This window comes from Papaver somniferum, unplaced genomic scaffold, assembly GCF_003573695.1.
Source record: "Papaver somniferum cultivar HN1 unplaced genomic scaffold, ASM357369v1 unplaced-scaffold_125, whole genome shotgun sequence".
In the NCBI taxonomy this organism is placed as follows: Eukaryota; Viridiplantae; Streptophyta; class Magnoliopsida; order Ranunculales; family Papaveraceae; genus Papaver; species Papaver somniferum.
This window is the reverse complement of record NW_020621603.1, coordinates 10,968,254-10,984,949: the sequence shown is the minus strand read 5'-3', so window position 1 is coordinate 10,984,949 and position 16,696 is coordinate 10,968,254. Positions and strand designations below refer to the sequence as shown.

At 35.8% G+C, this 16,696-nt stretch overlaps 1 protein-coding gene across 1 annotated transcript; it reads left to right on the top strand.

Annotated features, from left to right (window-relative positions):
* Nucleotides 1-943: 943 nt before the first annotated feature.
* On the top strand, nt 944-4,289 carry LOC113331307 (equilibrative nucleotide transporter 3-like). The gene is made up of 6 exons (XM_026578027.1): nt 944-953; nt 1,102-1,277; nt 1,356-1,519; nt 1,702-1,960; nt 2,058-2,151; nt 4,081-4,289. Exons 1-6 carry the CDS (start codon nt 944-946, stop codon nt 4,287-4,289), a joined length of 912 nt encoding a protein of 303 aa, XP_026433812.1.
* The last annotated feature ends 12,407 nt before the right edge of the window (nt 4,290-16,696 follow it).

Genomic DNA, 16,696 nt, shown 5'->3' with positions numbered 1-16,696 from the left:
TATTTCCAATCACTATTTGCACAATGACATACAATAGACATAATCCTTGTAAACAAAAGCTCATCATATCTTCCATAAATATTTGCATAATGACATAATAGGCTTAAAATTTTTGTAATGTCAAAAGCTCATTCATTCTTTTATCAATACATGCATATTGACATATGAAAGACTTAACTTTTGACAAAGTATGGGATAATCATAGTTCACGGACGCAAACACACATATCCCATAACAAGTTTGCAATATATAAAACCATAAAGATTAATACTACAAAAATCATCTTCCAAACAATTTTTTAGAATTTAAACAACTAAATCTAAAAACAATAAAGATGAAAACGTTGGACATAGCCATGTGTAATCACAATAATGGCTATTCCAAACTCTAGTTATTCTTCCTAAAAACACAAGAATAAAATTCTGATAAGAAGATATACTAGTCATTGTAGAGCTTTCTCAGAGCATCTACCGAGAATTCCTTCTCATTATTGAAAAACCCATTGATAATGGGATCGTTCAATTCCTCTAAATCTTCAGAAATATCAGTCAACTCACTAGGTTCTCTTTTTAGCTCACGCAAGGTGTTCTTTGTTAGAGACAACATTTGTTCATAGTGAGTTATCTTCTCTAAAGACGAAACAAATTGAGATTTTAATCATTTCTTTTGTTGATTAAATCATTCACCAAACCTCTAAAGTTATTATCAAGATGACAAGTAGATAAGAGGCAGTTAGAGGAAGAACCTTCTCCATTATTTGTAGCTTTCACTTTCTTCACCTTTGTGGAAGAGATTCCTTTGCACAGATACACATTAGCTGCTTCAACTGCATCCTTGCTTGTGGTGCTTCTAGTTACAGGAGCCATGAAACTGTATCTTCTAGGGAGAAAAAGAAACTACAAACAGTTATAAATAGACTTATGAACTCTCAAACCCTAGAAGAATGGGGGCTAGTATGTATAATCAAATTTTGTCAATTACACTTATTTATTCTTACAAACAACCTCTGAGAAAAAGGGCACACACAATTTTGTTTATGTTTGTATATTGTGGCTGCAACGTGATGTTATTAAATTTTCATCAACCAATCTGTTTATGCAGTAATTTTCCTTGTGATATCCGTACTTTTTGAGTTGTTGTGTCTACTACTCAATGCATTTGTCTTTGCAAAAATACCAGTTGTCAAATATTACCACGCAAAGGCGGCTTTAGAGGGATCAAAAACAGTTATGGCTGATTTAGCTTATGCTGGTGTTCAAGTGCAGCAAAACGAAACGGTACATCATTTGCATTTTGATTCCAAAATATTTGACATTTTTCCAATATCAGATTCTAAGTGTTCTATTAATGTGCAGGCTGAAGAGGGTCCAAATGATAAACTGGAGCGTCTGAGCGATAAGCAGTTGATTCTTGAAAACAAAGACTATGCAATTATTGCATTTCTCATATCCTTATTGACATATTCAATTTTCCCTGGGTTCTTAGCAGAAGATACTGGGAAGCATGGGTTGGGCACATGGTAATGACTTTAGTTTCTATTCCAAGCATTTTCATTCATTTGTCTCCTGCAAAATGGCAACTTCAAACAAAATAAACAGCTCAGCACTCGTTTACCCAATGAACATACTGAACTTTTCGTCATCTAGTTGGTTCATTGGTAACTTGGTTTACTTTCTGACAGTGAGGGTTTGAAATTTTCAGGTATGCACTTGTTCTACTAGCAATGTTTAATGTGTGGGATTTACTTGGAAGGTACATTCCCATAGTAGAAAGCTTGAAGTTAGAGTTGAGAAAAGGCCTTATGATTGCGATCGTTTCTCGTTTTGCACTTGTTCCAGCTTTCTATTTCACTGCTAAATATGGAGAACAAAGTTGTACGATATTTTTGACATCCTTACTAGGGTTAACCAACGGTTATCTCTCTGTTTGCTTCTTTACTATTGCACCCCAAGGTTATAAGGTTAGTTATGAGTTTTCAATTTTGTGATTTGGCTTAATCATGTGAACCAAAAAAAATTCTCGTTTGTTTTCGTCAAATGACTAAAATGTGTTTGCAGGGCCCAAAACAAAATGCTTTGGGGAATTTGCATGCGATTTGTGTTCTTGGAGGCTTGGTTATGGGTATAACACTTGATTGGATGTGGCTTATTGGCAAGGGCTGGTGAAATTTAGTGGCCTTGTTCTTCTGCTGCTTCCGTAGTGTATTCCTGCCTAATCTAGATTAAATAGTTAACACTTTATTTACAAGTTAAAATGATGTAAATAGACCCCCTAATGGAGACAGAAAGACCTTTTCCAATCAGTCTAGAGACTCATTGATCTGAATTTTATACAAATGTAAGAATACCCCTAATTAAGACATTATCAACATATTATGATGACATAGATATTGATTGATTTACCACGTTGTTCTATGGCAGATTATGAATGGGTTGCTGTTATAATGGCTTGATTTACTAGTATCTTTAGGCTAACCCCTATGGGCTAGATTGGAGTGCTAGATTGGCCAAAAAGTGTTGCAAATCAAAAAATAAGTGTTGGAAAAAAGTTAACAGTGATAGTTGATAGTTCTCTCTCCTACCAGGTGCTCGCAGTCCAACTATCAACGAGATTGAAACGCTGAACCGTTCAACGCTCAAAAAGTGGTCTAAACGCTGAACCATTTAACGCTGGGAGAAAAAAATTTGATCTAACGACTGAGATTTAAAGCGTTCGACGTTATATGGTGGCCCCGCTGCTAATCTAGCAGCTAGATTAGCAACGGGACCACCATATAACGCCGAACGGTTCGGCGCTTTAAATCTCGGCCGTTAGATCAGAAAATTTTCTCCCAGCGCTGAACGGTTCAGCGTTTAGACCACTTTTTGAGCGCCGAACGGTTCAGCGTTTCAATCTCGCTGATAGTTGGACTGCGAGCACCTGGTAGGAGAGAGAACTATCAACTATCACTGTTAACTTTTTTGCAACACTTATTTTTTGATTTGCAACACTTTTTTGGCCAATCTAGCACTCCAATCTAGCCCATAGGGGTTAGCCTTAGGAGGTTGCCCATGCTGACGTGGATGACCAATCTAGCAGCTAGATATGTAGCCCATAGGACTAAGCCTTAGGCTAACCCCTATGAGAGAGATTGAACTGCTAGATTGGCCAAAAAGTGTTGCAAATCATGAAAAAAGTGTGGGAAAAAAGTTAACACTAGCAATAGATAGTTCTCTCTCCTAGCAATTGTTCGCAGTCCAACTATCAGCGAGATTGAAACGCTGAGTGGTTCGGCGCTCAAAAAGTGTTTTTAACGCTGAACGGTTCGCCGGTGGGAGATAAATTTTATGATCTAACGGCTGAGATTTAAAACGCCGAACCAAACGACGCTCTGTAGTGGTCCCAGATGACGTGGATGACCAATCTAACTGCTAGATATCTAGTCCATAGGATTTAGGAAGTTGCCCATGCTGACGTGGATGGCCAATCTAACAGCTAGATATCTAGCCCATAGGACTAAGCCTTAGTACACTAAAATTGTTGCATTTTGCTTTCTTTGGCATCTCTTGCTACACTTAGTTCTGGGCCTGGATTGAGTTTATCGCTATTCTAGTGTTCTTTCCATTATGGAAGATTATGGAATTCTTTGTCGTTTAATTTCTGACGTATTGGAGCTTCGCAATGACTGATGAAATTTGTACCCTTACTCCCAAACGGGTGGCTGAACATCTTCCGAGTTAGACTTGGTCATATCTTGTGATTGCATTGCAGTACCTTAACTTTCTTGCTGCAATCGTAGTGGGTCTATACATACTGTATAAGAATACAGCGTTAGGTTGTTTATATTGTTTGACAACTTTTAGGAATAATTTAGTACCTGGGATAAGTGGAAGAAGATCCCACTATCATATGGAAAAAAAATCCCAAAATGAAAAAAAAAAAAAAAAACGTATTTGATGGTAAATTTCATCTCGGAATGATACACGACCCTGCTAAAACAATTGGTAACCCTCTTTGTTTCGCATCGCGCGTGCTTTTTTGTTACTGCTCTGTTAAGAAACTTAAGACTATTACTTGGTACATCAAATGTCTCCTTTTCAGCTGCTTTACTTGTTTTAGCTGCGCAGTTAGGGCTAGCTGCCATGCTTGCAACTGCATTACTTGGACTCCTACAGTTGTTGAACATCGCTGCTGCCAAGACCTACCAGAATCAAACAGAAGAGCCTTCAGTGACAAGAAAGAAAGGAATAACAACAGAACCAACTACTTTAGAAAGTAAGCTAGAGGATAGCCTTAAGAATTTACCTTGATTATGGTTGTAAGTGGGCTTCCAGTGGGAATCTTATTCCCATATCGTGCCGAGCCAACAAAAAAGGAAACATGTTTTGAGACATACTGAATTTTTTTGAGGCATACTAAAGGATGATGTCATCTAGAGTATCTTTATAGGGGTGTTTAATCCATACCAAAATTACTAGGTTACCCTTTAATTAGATTAAATTACCTAAATAACCTTCAATTTAATTAAAAATTTAAACTAAAACTACTCAGATTACTCTAATACCCTTTGACTAAATTAAAACCTAAAATTAAAACTAAATCAGTCAGTCCTTCTTCTTCATTCTTTCTTCTCCATTTCTCTAGCAGTCGAACCCCTCTCCTCTTCTTCTTCTTAAAACGATTAATCTTTCGATGGAAAATCTTTGATCGTCGATTAAAATCAAAACTATAATGATGGGTAGAACGAAATGTTGCGCTAGAGATCTACTTCCAGACGTGCATGTTGGACTGCAATACAATCAAGCAAGTTCTAGGGCAAGTGAAGAACAAATCAAGTCGAGGGGCGTTTGATTCACAAAATCGAGATTCGAATAACCCGATAATGTATATTAGAAGGTATTTCATACAAACCCATCTTGATTTTGATTGTTCTTACTCTGTTTGATCGATAATGTATAACCGAAAAGTGCTTATGAGTTATTTCTAAATCGTTTAAGTTGCAAATTGAATGTTTGATTGATAATTCTACTGCTAGTTAAGACCTCTTCGACCCGTAATTGTCTAGAGATTCTTAATACAGGTAGCCCCATATAGATATTGACGATGGGATTTTGTTAAATATTTGTATGTATTGATTGACATTAGTAGATGAGTCGAGCTTTTGTATTTGTCACTAGTGTTAGAGCATTACTCGGTTGAACCCACTAGCGTTGGTATGTCAAGTTAGTTGTCAATTTTAATTTCCAAAACGCATTCTTGATTTAGTTTACTAAAGATAGTTTCGGACTAGATTAAGACTAAGAAGTAGAATAGAAGCTATTCTTAAAGGATGAAGTTTGAAGATTACACGAAGACATCAACAAGAACTTCATCAACAAAGGTATGTGGTAATTGATTTCATTTGGATTCTTGTTTAATTCTACCTTTCTAATCTATCGAAACAAATACTCACTTTATGGAACAGTTCCTATGACGGTAAATGTACATTTATGTATATAAACTCGAGGTTATTCGAGCCACGACTTTTGTGACAATAACCTTTATCCCTGGAAAGGTTCTCATGTTATAGTAAATGAGCTTAAAATTCAACGAGCCAAGAATCACTCAATTCCGAGTTATAACGATGAAGTTATAAGTGATTTATTAAAGTAACAGTTATAAGTGTTGCTGTAACTGTTACAGTTCGTTAGTAGGAAACAATCCATGGACTACTTGTAACGGTTCATCAGATCCAGTTGCTAATAATCTAGTAGTGCAAGAGATTATCTCAACGAAATACGAAATCTTAAAGAAGAAATTGCCAGAAGTCGAGATCGGGAAATTATATATTCTTCAAGCAAAGCTAGATAACTTGGAGAACGTTGAGATGAACTTGTTATTGATTCGGAACGATAATATCTCAAAGTTCAATGTGAATCATCCAAGAATGATCTAGTTGTTGCGCTCGAAAAGGTTAAAAGATTGGAAGAAGAAAACTCGAGCTTAAAAGAGAGTTTGTCTAGAAATAACAGCTCAGAAAAATTAACCTCGATATTTGGAGCATGTAGAATTCATCGTGATACACGAGGATTGGGCTGTGAAGGAATAGACGCTCCTGGTATTTGCAAAGAGGTAAAATTTGTCATAGCTAAAGATTCTTCTAAACCAAAACCTTTCACGATTGACAAAAGTGAAGTATCTCTACTAACTGCCGATGACGAAAAGAGGAAATTCTGTCAAGCTCCAAAGCAAGCACATACACATTCAGGTAACACTAAACATAACTTTTTCCATTCTACCAAACATTGCTTTTATTGTGGAAAACCAGGTCACTTGCAAAGGAATTGCAGATTTCTTAAACAAGATAGATCCAGATCTGATTCTGTTAAGATGATAAGATCTGATGTTCCAAACAGGAGAAAAACTGAGTCTCATAATATCAGTTCTTCTAGTATTGCCCCCAAGAAGTTTCATAATTATATTGGGGAGAAAAAGAAATACGTTGCTCCAAAAGCTGCTCAGAAATGGGTACCAAAGAAGATCAATAAAGCGACGAGTACTATTAAGAAGGATCTCCCAGACAAGAGATCGACAAGGGATAACATCTTAAAAAGGTATGGAATAGTTATTGAAAGTTTCAAGGAAGTTTTTAAATTCCTAGAGTCCATGCATGATTTTGTTTCAAATACCTGTGGTGAGCAAGATTTTGTTCACCTCAACACAACCTGATTGTGTTAGTAGTGCATCCTCACCAAGAAGCCCTTGTAAATGCGGTGAGGATTGCAAAAGAATTGGGGCGCACATATTATGTTGGGTAATTTTTGAATATGTGGAACAATTTATTGTTTCGAGCTGAGTTTAACTCGCTTACATATTTCACGAAATATGTGTTGGTAAGCTTTTGCTTAGGCCAAGTTCATCTTTACTAGTGACGAAAGTCATATTAATTTCAATCACTTGAAAATCGCTTTGACGAAAAATAGTTTGTCAACAACAACTATATAACATTCTCTAAGAATGTTTCAATGATTGAAATGAGAGTTTAGAATATAACCTTGAAAAGATATAAACATTGTGTGATAACTCATACGCGTGTAAGTCCTTATTCCTTGAACCAAAGTATATGTACTTTGCTGCTCAAGAAAACCGGAACTGAAGTTCGCGTACCAGTATGCGTACTGTGGAAGTTCACATCCCGAGAATTTCTACTGGAGTTTGTGTACTGAAAACAAACTTATTCCGGGTACTTAAGTCTGCGTACCAGTATGCGTACTTAAGTAGGTTATTTTCTAAAAATAGTTTAATTCCTGAACTAAGACATTTATATTTTAAGGAACGCAATCTTTGCAAACCGTATAATGTTCATGAATCGATTCGAGTGAGTCAAAACTTTTTTTGTTTATGATTGTGTATTGTATACTTCTATAAGATCTAAGCAATTTAACAACTCTCTAACTAGTTCATTTGAGTCATTTGAACTAGTTGTGGTAAAGAAGAATAAGGTCGATATGAAAGTGCTCATATGGCTAAATACCAAGTGTATGTTTCTTAATTACCTAACTTGATTTGTGTCTGAAATTCTTAAGTATAACAGGTTAGAAGCAATAATCAAAGCCATTGGATGTTGGTTTTTATTGTCAAAGAAACTTTTTCATACACTTATGGTAACCATTCTTGGTGTAAATCCTTGTGGAAAAGGTTATTCTTCCTTCTGAGTATATCAGTTCTTGTTTATACAAGTTTGTATCTTAGAAAATATGATCACAATATTTGATCTTCATGATTACATATTGTGTATCGTTACCATGAGATAGTTCCATTTTAGTAACACGATCTCATGAGAAACTTTAAATGATTGGATCTTAGCTCGTATCTCCTTGTGGGATTTCTAAATCCAATTTATAAATCCTTCTCCCTGGACAGAGGTCACTCTTGTTGTTCTTTCGGGAATGAATTTTTATGGGGGAAAGTTCTTAATTGAACTTGTGATTAATTGCCAAATCTTTGTGGGGATAAATGGTTGTGGAACATATATGGGTTAACTTGTATCTTAAAAAACTCCTTGATGAAGTCACTAAGTTTCGACTCTGTGATATTATCTAAAGTAAAGTTGATATGTTCTCTTTTGGTCATGAAGTACCTCTATGAAAATTTCATTAGGATCCCACTAGTTTTCGTACCTTTGCCAATTTTATTGACAAAAAGGGGGAGAATTAATTTGCAGTTCACACTACAAATACATATGGTTTACGGATCATTATGTAATGGGGAGTGGTTTTCATTGTGAGATGACGTATTGACTACGGGGGAGTGGTACATATCACCGTAGTATTATTGTCAAAGTTGTGATACAATTGAACTTTGATGTTGCGTGATAATACTATGATGAATCTTCAACAAGTACATGATGAACACACACATAGTTGAAGAACCAAGGAAATCAAGCATGTCGGATTCTGGAGCTGTAATGCTTTAAACAAGTACAATCCATATATACAATGGTTTTGTCACTAAAATTGACAAAGGGGGAGATTGTTAGAGCATTGCTCGGTTGAACCCACTAGCGTTGGTATGTCAAGTTACTTGTCAATTTTAGTTTCCAAAATGCATTTTTGATTTAGTTTACTAAAGATAGTTTCGGACTAGATTAAGACTAAGAAGTAGAATCGAAGCTATTCTTGAAGGATGAAGTTTGAAGATTACAAGAAGACATCAACAAGGACTTCATCAACAAAGATATATTGTAATTGATTTCATTTGGATTCTTTTTCAATTCTACCTTTCTAATATATGGAAACAAATACTCACTTTTTGGAACAATTCCTATGACGGTAAATGTACATTTATGTATATAAATTTGAGGTTATTCGATCCACGACTTTTGTGACAATAATCTTTATCCATGGAAAGATTCTCATGTTATAGTGAATTAGCTTACGAATTCAACGAGCCAAGAATCACTCAATTCCGAGTTATAGCGATGAAATTATGAGTGATTTATTAAAGTAACAGTTATAAGTGTTGCTGTAACTGTTACAGTTCGTTAGTAGGAAACAATCCATGTACTACTTGTAACGGTTCACAGACTTGGTCAAATTGGTGATGTTTCCTTATCTAGGAAAGATGGCTATTAATCCAAACATATTTGATTACCATATATATTAAAGTGTTTGTGATTCCTTCCTAAATTAGAATGTGATTTATTCACATAAATACAATATTTGCTAATTAATTATTTATTTAATTATTTTGGCAAGAGTTGCAACTTAGGAAAGACTTCCAAAGTTAGGAGAGTCTTGAAAAAGGAAAATAGCTTTGCTTAGCTTTCAATCTACCTTTCACTATAAATAAAGAGTTCGTGAGTGCTACACGTTTTTCATCCCCTTTGGAAAATTGGTGTAAGCTCATAAGGTTGTTTTCCATGTCTTATGTTCTTCGTGAACAAGAGTGAGATAAAAGTCTTTGTATTTGGGATCACAAAGCCAAGTTAAGTTTAATCTTCGTGATTGATTATACAACTTGTAATCTAGGTTTTTCACCTCTTGTCTATTCTACGGTTTTCTCTTCTGATAAAAAACCATTCAAGAGTTGTTGATCATAAACCCTAGTGTTAGAGCATAGCTCGGTCGACCTCGCATGTGTTGCTATCTCAAGCATGTTTGTCAATGTTAGTGATCAAAACTATGAGTCTTGTTTTCTAGCCTACATAGCTAAGTCTCGGACTAGGATAGAAAAGTGTAGTTGAACTCAAGGACTTCATGGCGATTCATCATAAAACGACGAAGATCTACTCAAGGAACCGTGGAATTTCATCAACAAAAAGGTATGTGGAGACTTGAACTTATCTATCACTCAAAAGTCTATATCTTCTATCTCCTACTTCTTATGAGACAAAAGTCGTATGCTATATAGACTGGATCATACACATTTGATATTTCGAGCTGAGTATATCTCGCCTATCTGTATCTCGAAATCATGTGTTGGTAAAGCGTTTCGCTTTGATCAAGTTTATCTTCACCTAGTGAAGAAAGTCATGAAAAGTTTCAATTACTTTGAGAATTGCTCTGACGCGAAACGGTCTAAGAATAACGGTTATATAACGTCCTATGAGAATGTCTCAATGATTGGAATGAGAGTTTAGATCACATAACCATGTATTCCTTAATCCGAAATTTTCGAACTTTGTTGATTGAGAGAAACCGGAGGAATTGGCTTTGCCAAGTCCGCGAACTGACGGTAGTTCTCGTACCGAGAATTTCTGTTGGGATTTTCCAAAAACTCGTTTGCATGTTAATCCGCGAACTCAGTCCGCAAACTAGCGAAAGTCTCTTTGCCGAGATTTTCTGCTGAGTTTGGAAAACTCCGCCAATTGTCTTAAGTCCGCAAACTTGTTTGTGAGCTTAAGTGGTTATGATCTAAAGATGTGCTCTGAACATGAAACTTAAATTACTAAGGAATGCTTTATGCAAACCGTGGCTATAAAGTTCATGAGCCAATTCAATCGAATCATCTTTGTTTCATTGTTTTTTGTGTAGTTGCATAAGATCTCATAGCAATTGAAAAACTCTTTAACTAGTTCATTTGAGTCAATTGAACTAGTCATAGTGAAGAAGAACAAGGTTAATATGAAATGCTCACATGGTTAACCTTTTGGGTTACTATGTTGAACCAACATACACGCACACGTTTGGGCATGGTTTTCACAAACCCAGTAAATGTCTACCCAAGTGTGTGTGACAAGCTAAGTTTTTGATCTAACGGTTGAGAAATATTAGCTTGAATCTGAATCAGGTTTTCATCTAACGGTGAATATGGATTGCTTTGTAACTAAGCCAAAACCCTGATTTGAAGGCTATATAAAGGAGACATCTAGCATTGCGCAAAACTAATCCCCACACGTCTGTATGATACTAATGCGCTCTCTAGAGTCGATTCTCCTTTAACCTTTGGTTTTCTTCTCTAAAACCAGGTTAACGACTTAAAAACTTCATTGGGATTGTGAAGCCAGACCGGTACTACTTTTATCGTAGTTGTGTGATCTGATCTTGCATCTTCTATCGTCCGAGTACAATCGATTGATTGGCTTGAGATCGTGAGAGTTCTCCGATAGGAAAGATAAAGAAGTCACAAACATCTTCGTCTCACTGTTTTTGATTCCTCGACAAACCGCCTGTGTAGTCAGGAAGGATTGTAGAGAGGTGATTGATTAATCTAGGATGTTCTTCAGGAATATAAGACCAGATTATCAATTGGTTCTTGTTCACCTTGATTTCATATCTTAAGACAGAACAAAACCTAGGATTTATCTGTGGGAGACAGATTTATCCTTTGATAGACTTTTCTGTGTGAGAGAGATTTGTTTATTATCAAGTCTGTGATTTTGGGTTGCAGCAACTCTTGGTTGTGGATGAGATCAACTAAGGGAATCAAGTGCGCAGTATCCTGCTGGGATCAGAGGCGTAGGAGTACAACTGTACCTTGGATCGGTGGGAGACTGATTGGGGTTCAACTATAGTCCAGTCCGAAGTTAGCTTGGAGTAGGCTAGTGTCTGTAGCGGCTTAATACAGTGTGTATTCAATCTGGATTAGGTCCCAAGGTTTTTCTGCATTTGCGCTTTCCTCGTTAACAAAAATTCTGGTGTCTGTGTTATTTCTTTTCCGCATTATATTTTATATAATTGAAATAATACAGGTTGTGCGTTCGTGATCATCAATTGAAAATCCAACCTTTGGTTGTTGATTGATATTGATTGATCTTTGGACATTGGTACCGTCCAAGTTATCTCTCTTTGATAAAGACTCGCAGATTTCTATTTGCTTGAGTAAAGATCAAATCGAGAGATTGAGATATAAACTCTTTGATATATATTTTTATTGATTGAGTCTGACTGTCTAGTTGATTCTCTTAAAAAGTATATTGGAGTTTGTCCATACAGATTGATAATCGAATTATTGGGTGGTGGTGTTAGACCCCCGCTTTTTCAATTGGTACCAGAGCAGGAAAACACATTAAGACCTCATCAGTCTTTGTTTGTAGCGATCTGACTCTATGGACAAGAGTACTTTCTCTGATAAACGCTTCACCAGTAATAAAGATTGTATGTCGTCTAAATCTATTAAAGAGAAAAGTTCAATCTCGAATATAGAGAAACCTTGTGGTTCGACGAGACATACAGACAATGACATGAGTGTTCAAGACTACCCTTCGAAAGAGACCTTATCTTCTAATGGATGGGATACAGCTGAAGAGAGTAAATTGGTTCTAAATCTTGTTAAAATCAAGTTGTTAGAATGAATCATTTGAAACACCATGTCAATGTTCTTATTGGTATTGTAAGAGATTGCAAAGTCCATGGCAACGCTGAAGATCAGTCTTCATGCTTGACTCTTGAGGCTATCCTCGAAAAGGATGCCTTGGATATTGAACGCCGCTTGAATAAACTCTCCATTCAAGGATGTTCAAAGAAATCTAATGTACCAATAACTTCTGATGCTTTACATTCAGAAGTAAATACATATGTTCCTAATGTTTCCTCCAATCTTGAACTTGGGACATTCTGTAAAAGCGACAACTCTTCTGACGATGATATTAAGACTGCATCCTCCAATCATACCTATGATCAAAAGGTATGTCTTGTTTGTGAGACCAAGTGTTCTGTTAGACAAAATAGAAACTCCAAGTTGAATAAAGAATCCTTAATTCAACTTGAACACACCCTAGATTTGATTCTCAAAGGTGTGACTGACATCCGTATGATTGAGCCAATTGGTTTTCGTACTATCCTGTGTATGCAACCAGGAAAGCCAGTACAGTGAGTTCCTCCAATGTTCAAGGGAAGAATAGATGTCTTAATAAACATCGTCCAAAGGAATTTCAATGCTTTGTCTCTAAAAGCAACATTGTTCCTGTTGAGAAAGTCATTCCAGAAGAAAGGAAGATTGATAAGATAAGAAAAGATATTAAAGAGATAATTGTAAGATACAAAGAGCTTGTCAACAGATTATCTTCTTCCTCATGTCAAGGCACTTCTGGTAAGAACTCTAACTATGTCTCTTATTTTGATGACAGTAAATTTTATGACAATTTCTCATGTCAAACAGGATCCCTCTCTAAGACTAAGAGGAAAACACAAACTTAACCAAAGACATAAACCTCGTAATGAGTCTGTGGCTCGTACTTGTGCTAATTAATCACAAAGTTCGAGAACTTACTCATATAAAATCCTATTGAGTAAGTTGTGTTAAAAACAGGTATACTTGTTACTTGCATCTGTTAAGTTAAGTTATTTTCTTATCGTCCATAACTAAACTTGTGTTGACAGATCCGCTAATATCAAGTATTGGTTAAGTCAAAAGAAGATGTTTCATAGTGTCTTAAAATTTGTGTTTAGGTCATGTTTTCAAAATGTGTGAAGGACTTTATTTCTTGGGTATTTGTTGTACTCGAACGGATTCCGTTCTGGCCCGAGTCAACAGTTTTTTTTTGAAACCCTAAATTGTTGTACCCAAGGATAAAATATCCAACCTCTTAGGGTTACAAGCCATGTATGTGTACTTCTGGTGGTTTTTGGATTTTCAAAGAATGTCTTCCTCCTCTTCTTGTTATGGTGATTTCTCAAAAGGATTTCTTGACAAAAGTGTTGAGGTTGATTCCAGGACGAAGAGAACACTTGTAGATGAAGATCATCCCAATGCTTCATGCTTCTTTGCTTATTCTCATGAAGATGTTAAGAAGGATGATATGATCTCTGCTGAAGTTGTTCATGACTTTCTTAAATATTTTTGGGAAGCAAAACAACAACTTGTTGATACTTTAAAAAGTCTTGATAAGGTGAAAACTGAGTTAGAAAAGGTTTTGTCTGACCTTGGTCTCATAAAATCTCAAACCACTGATCTTCGTAAAGAGAATCATCTCTCTGATGATGCAGAGAAGGTTGGCGTTCATAAGCTCGAAGACTCCATGTCTTGTGAGGATCCTGTACTGCCAATATCCCTATTCGCTGTTAGGGAAACGATGGAGTCTGATTCTTTCTAGCTTGTCTTTTTTTTTGTTGCCTAGTATGTCTTCTTTTTGGATTAGTTGGAAGAATAACTAGTGCTTTCAATAGCGATGATTGTGACTACACATAACTATTTTTGTTTTCATCTTCTTATGTTATTTTTTAGGTTTATTTGTTTTAAATTCTAAAAATATTTGGAGGATGATGTTATTGCAGTATTGATCTTTATGATTCTGTGATATTGCAATTTGATTATGGGATATGTATTGTTTGCGTCCGTGAACTTGAAGGTCGCATATGCGGTCAAAAGTAAAGTCGTTCATGAATTGGTATTCGTATTGATGAAAGGACGAATGGACTTTTGACAATTACAAAAGCTATGCCTATGCGGTCATGCATTTGATGGAAAATAGGATAAAATATTTTGTTTGACAAGGATAAAGTCTATTATGTCGTTATGATGGAAAATAGAATAGATCTTTGCATGTTATCCACGGTATTGATCTTCATTGATCCATTTTGTTATGTTTTACCGTGAAGGATCCGTTGTGTGTCTTATGTTGAGCATGTTGCAACTAAGTCGATTATTCTTATTGGCTTTGATGGTTGTTCCATAATATGCTATATGTTGAGCATTATGAACTAAATTAATCATCTTGGTTGGTTATTTAGTTAATTGCTTCGAAAGTCTTCTTTTGTCGAGCAAAATCTTTTGACAATTAAATTGATTACTTTTGTGATTAGTTTGGTTGTTTGTTTTCCAATTAGATTAATTATGGGTTCTCTTGTAATTAGTCTAGTTGAGTTTTCATATATTCCACAAATCTTTGTGTTGAGTATATGACGGCTATACTAATCATGTTCTATTGGTTAATGTAGTCGTATATTCCGTAAGGTATTTCCTTATGTTGAGTATGTGAACGATTAAGTTAGTCATCTCTGTATGATTACCTTAGTCGTAGCTCCATAATTTTACTTATATTGAGCACTTTCAATTAAATTGATCACTTTTGTGGTTTGATTTAGTTGCATATTCCAATTAAATTAATCATGAGTTTTCTTGTGATTAATTTTGTTGAGTTTTGGATATAGAAAATCATTTCTATGGTTTTTGGTGTCCAATTAAAAATCCTTCTTTTCTTTCGAAATTAAGGTCGCTCTTGTTGTTCTTTCGGGAATGACATCAAATGGGGGAGAGTTCTTTTGAACTTGTGCTTAATGGTAATATCTTGCGGGGTGTGTGGCTGTGGAATTTTATAGGGGTTATCTTGTATCTTAAAACTCCTTGATGAATGCGGCTTTATGATTGCATCTAAATTTAGTTGGTATGTATTTTTCTTTTAGTCTATGAAATGTCTCTTATGGAAATTTCATTATGATCCCGTTCTTGTACCTTTGCCAATTTTATTGACAAAAAGAGGGAGAAATAATGTAGTTCACACTACAAACACATATGGTTTTCAGATCATTGTGTAAGTGGGAGTGGTTTCCATAATTGAGATGGAGTATTGACTAAGGGGGAGTGATACATATCACCGTAGTATTATTGTTAAAGTCGTGATGCAATTGGACTTTGGTGTTACATAATAATATTATGTCACTATATAATGATGATCGAGAATCTTGATTTCTCTCATTGTTATAGCTACAGATCTTCAACAACGGTGATGCTAAACTTACAACCTTTGGGATCAGTGGAGTACTTGGAAGGACGAATATTTCAGGGAACGTTGAAGATTAGACTATGGAATAGGAGCCACTAAAGTTTATCTTTTTTGTATTCCATATGTATTAATAGTTTTGTCACTAAAATTGCCAAGTCCGCGAACTGACGGAAGTTCTCGTACCGAGAATTTCTGCTGGGATTTTCCAAAAACTCGTTTGCGTGTTAGTCCGCGAACTGGCGAAAGTATCTTTGCCGAGATTTTCTGATGAGTTTGGAAAACTCCGCCAGTTGTCTTAAGTTCGCCAAATTGTTTGTGATCTTAAGTGGTTATGATCTAAAGATGTACTCTAAACATGAAACTTAAATTACTAAGGAATGCTTTATGCAAACCGTGGATATAAACAATCGAATCGAATCATCTTTGTTTCAATTGTGTCTTGTGTAGTTACATAAGATCTCATAGCAATTGAACAACTCTCTAACTAGTTCATTTGAGTCAATTGAACTAGTTATGGTGAATAAGAACAAGGTTAATATGAAATGCTCATATGGTTAACCTTTTGGGTTACTATGTTGAACCAACATACACGTACACGTTTTGGCATGGTTTTCACAAACCTAGTAAATGTATACCCAAATGTGTGTGACAAGCTAAGTTTTCGATCTAAGGGTTGAGAAATATTAGCTTGAATCTGAATCAGGTTTTCATCTAATGGTGAATATGGATTGCTTTGTAACTAAGGAAAAACCCTGATTTGAAGGCTATATAAAGGAGACATCTTGCATTGCGCAAAACTAATCCCCACACGTATGTGTGATACTAGTGCGCTCGCTAGAGTCAATTCTCCTTTAACCTTTGGTTTTCTTCTCTAAAACCAGGTTAACGACTTAAAGACTTCATTGGGATTGTGAAGCCAGACCGACACTACTTTTATCGTAGTTGTGTGATCTGATCTTGCATCTTCTACCGTACGAGTACAATCGATTAATTGGCTTGAGATCGTGAGAGTTCTCCGATAGGCAAGATAAAGAAGTCACAAACATCTTCTACTCACTATTTGTGATTCCTTGA